The sequence below is a fragment of the Euleptes europaea genome, chromosome 1, assembly GCF_029931775.1.
Source record: "Euleptes europaea isolate rEulEur1 chromosome 1, rEulEur1.hap1, whole genome shotgun sequence".
Lineage (NCBI taxonomy): Eukaryota > Metazoa > Chordata > Lepidosauria > Squamata > Sphaerodactylidae > Euleptes > Euleptes europaea.
In genome coordinates, this window is record NC_079312.1 from 27,502,853 (window position 1) to 27,510,129 (window position 7,277).

General features: G+C 44.9%; 1 protein-coding gene across 1 annotated transcript; it reads right to left on the reverse strand.

Moving 5' to 3' along the window:
- LOC130474147 (E3 ubiquitin-protein ligase TRIM39-like) lies at positions 1 to 7,277 on the reverse strand. The gene is made up of 5 exons (XM_056845708.1): positions 6,876 to 7,277; positions 5,562 to 5,584; positions 3,068 to 3,186; positions 1,678 to 1,707; positions 1 to 518 (listed from the first exon to the last, which is right to left on the reverse strand). Exons 1-5 carry the CDS (start codon positions 7,275 to 7,277, stop codon positions 1 to 3), a joined length of 1,092 nt encoding a protein of 363 aa, XP_056701686.1.

Sequence of the window (7,277 nt, forward strand, 5' to 3'; positions counted from 1 at the left end):
TTAAGAATACAAGCTCAGGACAGTTGATGAATCAACAATCCGGAAAAAAGGAAAAATTTCCTCTTCTTCAAAATCTACTGATTGAAATTTGAAGAGACGGGTCTTATCTTCACCATCATAAAAATGAACTATCCCCGCATCATAGTTCAAAGAAACCTGAATCTCTGTTGGCTCCTCCTCTACTTCCAGCAGGGTAGGAGGTGAGGTCAGGGCTTTGTACTGGTCACCGTAACGCCCAATTGCCCAGATTCCCTCATCAGGTTCAAGATCAATTTCCTCCTCCCGCTCCACAGATTCTCTGGCCACTCCCACAGCCCAATAATCTCCATCCCCTACATCCACGGTCCAATAATGTTTTCCTGAAGTGAATCCCTCACATCCAAGAACACAGCGAATACACTGAAATCGCTTTTCGTTGTAGGGGAATCGCTGACGGACATCTCCCCATGATACAGACTTCCAATCTGGAGACACAACGTATCGGGGATGGGCTGTTTCTGGATCCAGCAACACATTTTCTGAAACAGAGTAAAAAAGACTAAAAATGGTTATCCAGTTCTTTTAATTGAACCGACTGCTTTGTAAAGTAAGGTATCGAGCAGGAAATTTGCTGGGGCGATCACACTATAACCTCAGCATGTTCTGCACAGGTCCACACAATTCCTCCTCACGCACTATCAAATGGTGTATTTTGTCATTGGTGCCATTTCACATTGCCTGGGGAGTGCGCCAGTATGTGGATTGGGTTCAGACCATTATTGTAGTGGGTGCTGGGTCTCTTCTGATGGGTTCAGGAGGTGGAAGGGAGGCAGATTCAGGTTACTCCTTGCCAACTGACTGACTGGTTGAACTCTAAGCACCTCCATCACAGGCATGCATGCACCTTCCATTTAACCATAAGCACAGCCTTTCTTCAGGCTTGAAAACATCTCAATTTAAGCACACCGGGAGCATATCCTCCCTTAAGAAATAGAAACCAATCTGCAGCTTTTTTCCGAAGCAAAGTTCATCCTAGCTTTCCTCAGCCTCCTCACTACAGAAGGTGTTTCACAAAACCATTTCTGTTCTGCCCTTCCTCCAAGGAGATCAGAAGAAGAGAAATAGTTGTTTTTTATATGCCAACTTTCTCTACCACTTAGAGACTCAAACCGGCTTACAATCACCTTCCGTTCCCCTCCCCACAACAGACACTCTGTGAGGTGAGTGAGGCTGAGAGAGCTGTGACTAGCCCAAGGTCACCCAGCTGGCTTCATGTGGAGGAGTGGGAAAACAAATCCAGTTCAACAGATTAGCCTCCACCGCTCATGTGGAGAAGTGGGGAATCAAACCAGGTTCTCCATATCAGATTCCACCACTCCAAACCACTGCTCTTAACCACTACACCACGCTGGCTCTCCAGAGATCAGAGTGGGGTCCCCTTTCTATCCTCACAAGCCTGTGTGGTAGGCTAAGATGAGAGAGTGTCTGACTCAAGGTCACCCAGTTAGCTTGTTAGAAGAACTGGGAATTGAATGTGGATGCCCAGATCCTAGTCTGTAACCATTATTGTGCACTGTCTCTTACATAATATAGGGTCTCCCTGTGAAATTGGCTCTCAGAAACTCAAATGAATACCAACTCGATACATATGAACAGGAAAGACTCTTGGGGATATAGGCATCAGGGACAGAGGCTTACCTTTGATCCAGTATGGTCTCCACGTGTTCTCTAGAAAGACAAAGAGGAAGAGAGAAAAAGGTAAAGCTTCCATTGTACAATAACAGATTTCCATCTGGGGAGATTTGCTAATGGTATAATTAAATGACTAAACTGAGGCTATCGTATTTTGGTCACATTATGAGAAAAGTCACTGGAAAAGACAATCATGCTAGGAAAAGTTGAGGGCAGCAGGAAAAGAGTAAGACCTAACAAGAGATGGATTGACTCAATAAAGGAAGCCACAGTCCTCAATTTGCAAGATCTGAGCCAGGCTGTCAAAGATAGGACATTTTGGAGGACATTGATTCATAGGGTCACCATGAGTCTGAAGCGACTTGACGGCACTTAACACACACACACACATAATTAAAGTAAATCTACAGAGGCAGAACAGAAATGGAGCCATGGTCCAGCGGAGTGTGTGTGACAGCACCAATGTCACCCAATAAACATCCACGGTAGAATGGGAATTCAGATCTGAGTCTTCCATACCCTAGTCCAACACTATGTCACTCTGGCTCTCACCATTGGTCTGTGAGGGTCTGTATGCCTTTGCCTGGTGTGGTGTCTTCCCCCCCCTGCCCCCCTGGACTCGTAAAAGCAGTCCAAGCCTTTTGCCTTTCCTTGGTTCAGGCGCTAGGTCTGACAGGCCCAGGTTGGAATGTCTCTTCCCACGTCCACCTCCCTTGCTCTCTCTGACTCCCTCCCGCCAGCTGTGGCCTTGGTGGGTAGATAGCCTAACGAGTTCCCTGAGGTCTTTGATGTTCTTGTACCATGCACAATTATCTCGTAGATTCCCATAACATACGTTTGACATCTGCTTTCTTGTAGGGGTTATAATTCTGTCTTTGTGAAACTGTATTCACTTGCAACTTAATGTGAGGGTTCCCAACCTTCCTGTGCAAACTCCATAAAATCACTTGCTCAGACTGTCATGCAGAAACAAGGAACTTTATTGGAAGCTTCAGGTAGTACAGGCCTTACACTGGTAAAGTTGCAAGTGAATACAGTTTCACAAAGACAGAATTATAACCCCTACAAGAAAGCAGATGTCAAACGTATGTTATGGGAATCTACGAGATAATTGTGCATGGTACAAGAACATCAAAGACCTCAGGGAACTCGTTAGGCTATCTACCCACCAAGGCCACAACTGGCGGGAGGGAGTCAGAGAGAGCAAGGGAGGTGGACGTGGGAAGAGACATTCCAACCTGGGCCTGTCAGACCTAGCTCCTGAACCAAGGAAAGGCAAAAGGCTTGGACTGCTTTTACGAGTCCGGGGGGGGGGGGGGAGACACCACACCAGGCAAAGGCATACAGACCCTCACATGGTCCCAGTAATCAGATATAGTGTTTTCTTTTCTTTTACCTCTCCATTCCCCGGAAGAACTTTGCTGAGAGGTCCCCTCTTGACAGAATACACTGAGCATTTTCATCGTAGCTGAAGTATCAGGAACAGCTGGATACTGAAATTTGCTCTTGTTGCATCTGCAGGGAGAACGCCAAAGGGAGAAAGGTGTCACATAAAGGAGTCTGTTCCTATGAGTACCTAATTTAGGCTTTTCAGCCAAACTGCCTCTCAAAGATGCTTAGAGAAATTTTATAAACCAACGCTAACAACATCAACATTCAATATAGCTGTTCCTTCAGGAGATTCTCAGCTGAGCTGAATTCATGAATTGTGAAAGGGAACCTGATTCCTTCTGTTCTTCCCTGTTGATGGCAACTGGAAGATGGAGGAAGGGGAGCTTTCAGCTGGGGCTTGACTTGTGTGTTGCAGAAAGTTTTGGAAAAGAAAGTGAACAGATCAAGACTCTGTCATTGTTTTCTGCCAGCAAGTGAAGACTTTTTTGTTTCATCTGGCATACCCCCAGTAAACTTTTATGGGCCCTCCTCCCTGGTAGTGCTGTGTTTGTATGTCTATGTTTTCATTGTATTGTTAAATATTTTTCATATACATTTTAAATGTTTTTTTCGTTTAAATTTTTAATGTCTTGATGTTTGCCACCTTGATAATTTTATGAGGTGATAAGACATCATAGAAATATTTTTAATAAATAAATTATACCTCACTGAGGTCCCTCCCCTCTCCAAACCCCACCTTCCCCGGGCTCCATCCCCAAATCTCCAGGAATTTCCCAACCCAGGGTTGGTAACCCTAAAGCAGCCATTTTCTTCCCTGCCACTTGGAAGGGGGGGAAGGCTTAAAACCAGCATTTTCATATCATTATATCAATATACTGTTGTAACAAGTATAACATGTTCTGTGGATTCTCAGCTTTCATTAAAAAAAGTATCTAAACCCTTCCCTTGCAGAAATACAAGGGGAAAGGCATATCTTAGCAACGGATGGGGCTAGTGCGTTTTTGGTTTTTTTTTAATGAAAGCTGGGAATTCTCAGAACCTGTTACGCTTATTATTATAACAGTATATTGATACAATAGGAAATTGCTGATTAAAAAAACTAAAACTTCCCTTCGACCCTAAGAGTATGCTGCTGGACATTACGCCATTAGAACTGCCGGTGCAAGCCAGAGAACTGTTTAAATACGCTGCAACTGCCGCCAGAATTGTACTAGAAAGGAAATGGAAGACGATATCACTTCCAGATTTAGAAGAGTAGAAGGAGAAGCTATCTGAATTCGCAATTATGGCTAAAATGTCCAACTTAGTGAATAAATATCAGTACTACAAGCTGTTTTTTGAAAAATGGAAACTTTATTATCAATACATAAAGGTTTAATGATAAGAGGAGTGCAGGTGTTAGAAGGTTAGAACTGCTTTCACAAACCATATTTTTATCTTGAGAAAAAATCTGTGCAGGCCAGGTAGTTAAGAAATGGTTATATATATTTTCATAACTTAGTGTAACATACAAAGGTTTAATAGAGTGCAGTAGAGCAATTGATGTTAGAAGGCTACAATCGACAAAATCTTGATATTTCTACGAACTGTACTTCTATGTTGGGTAAACTGTCTTGACTGATGTAGGTCATGCAGCCATGTAATGTCTATGCATTCAAGTAATTTTTTTTAAATGTTGTTTATCTGAATTGTTCTGTTTTTCAAATGCCCCCCTTCCTGTATTTTCCACTACCCCTTTGCTCCATTTTAAACATAAAACATCATTTAAAAAATAATGGACAAAGCTCCAGTGGCTCAAGGGACCCGGGATGGCTGCTACTGAGGGACTGGGGCTGGGAAACTGCAGGGAAACCTGTCATGTGACATTGCCCCTTGCTATACTGGCAGCCACACCAGCAATGGGGATGCAAGCCAGTTCCCACGTGGAAATCACCCCTGTGCTGCTTAGAGCAAAGCAGCTTGAAGAGGGGGCAAATTAAAAAACCCTCTATCCTTTTCCACATTAAAAAAATCACATCCTTTATTGACATTAATCTGGAATTCCTCAGGGAGGAAAGCCACTACAAGGGGCAACTGTGAGCAGGGAAAATGACACTAGGGACATGTGTAATGCAACGGCATGTAAGACTGGTGGAAGCAAACCAACAGATCCCACAGGAGTCAGTGGAGTGGCAGCCTTGATGTAAGCACTGTACTTTGAAGAGTGAAATTTTAACCCACACCTAGAACATGGACAGTGCTGTGAACAGAATTCCAAAATTCTGTGCTGGCGTAATCTGTGTCTGCTCATGCACATGCACGCTAACCTGCTTTGCCTCTGACGTTTCTGGAAACATCCTCTGGGGCATAGGAGGAGAAACTGTGGGAGGAGAACAGGAGGAGGAGGAGATGTGGATACTCTGAAAAACTTTGGCTGGGCAGAGCAAAATTGTCTGGGTGGAAGCAGTCTGAGTGATCTGAAGCAATTACAAAAAAAAAAAAAAAAAAAACCCACGTACCTGTCCATCGTGCTTCCAATATCCTAGAATGGAGAAAGAAACGATTTAGGCAGGTTTCACATGAACTAGTTAAAGTGATTCTGATCTTAAATTTCATGCATACAGCATACAGTATTCTTGTTTATACTGAAGGAAGAACCATAGTTTTTGAAGAGTGTTAAGCTGCAGTACTGCAGTCCAAGCTCTGCTCATGACCGGAGTTCGATCCTGGCAGAAATCGGTTTCAGGTAGCCGGCTCAAGGTTGACCCAGCCTTCCAAGGCCGGTAAAATGAGTCCCCAGCTTGCTGGGGGTAAAGGGAAGACGACTGGGGAAGGCACTGGCAACCCACCCCGCAAACAAAGTTGGCCTAGGAAATGCCGGGATGGGACGTTGTCCCGTGGGTCAGGAATGACCTGGCGCTTGCACAGGGGACCTTTCCCTTTATTGTCAGAGTTACAGTGCGCATGAGTTTACAGTCTCCTGCTCGGCCCCCTTTTATATGTAGAAGGTCCTCAATTCCATCCTCAGCACCTCCATTTAAAGATATTAAAGTAACAGAGGCTCTGTGGCACTAAGTCTTTAAATGGAGGTGCTGAGGATGGAACTTGAGACCTTCTACATATAAAAAGGGGCCGAGCAGGAGACTGTAAACTCATGCGCACTGTAACTCTGACAATCAAAGGGAAAGGTCCCCTGTGCAAGCGCCAGGTCATTCCTGACCCCACGGGACAACGTCCCATCCCGGGCATTTTCCTAGGCCCAACTTTGTTTGCGGGGTGGGTTGCCCAGTGCCTTCCCCAGTCGTCTTCCCCTTTACCCCCAGCAAGCTGGGGACTCATTTTTACGGCCTTGGCAGGCTGGGTCAACTAGAGCCGGCTACCTGAAACCGATTTCTGTCCAGGATCGAACTCCGGTCATGTGCAGAGCTTGGACTGCAGTACTGCAGCTTAACACTCTTCAAAAACCTATGGTTCTTCCTTCAGTATAAACAAGAATACTGTATGCTGTATGCATGAAATTTAAGATCAGAATCACTTTAACTAGTTCATGTGAAACCTGCCTAAATCGTTTCTTTCTCCATTCTAGGATATTGGAAGCACGATTGACAGGTACGTGGGTTTTTTTTTTTTTTCTTTTTATGTTGTTATAATTTTCTTTTCTGTATGTTATAAAATTAAATTAAAAAATTATATATATATAAAAAAAGAAGCGTATGGCAGCGTCATGTTCGAGGAGGCATGTTCACGTCCACGCTGAGCTTTTCAGTGCCACAACGCAGGCTACAGAAATCACAGATCCCAAAGAGATCCTGAATACGAAAGTAAACCACTACCTTGTAATGGGCAGCAGCTTCTTCTGTGCGGGCCACGCCGGGTGTCTCGCAAAGGAGGCGTCCGTCGGTTTTGCAGAAGTGAGCCACGGCCACGGGTCTCGGGTGTGCCTTGCACCTGCTCTCCGTGTCCGAGCGGCTCGTGTCCAGCTGCAAACGGAGCTGCTTGGCCGTTTCCACAATATTCCCCAGCTGTCGGTTCGGTTTGAGATTCTCCCAGGAAAAGAGCTGCCTGCACTCTGGGCAGGAGGCGCTGCAACCGGATCCCTTGCTGTTCTCGGTGATGCAGCCCCTGCAGAAATTGTGCCCGCACTCGACGATCATCACGGGATCCTCAAGGTAATCCAGGCAGATGGAACAAGTAACTTCGTCCTGAAGTTTTTTTGCGGGGCTTGCAGCGGCCAT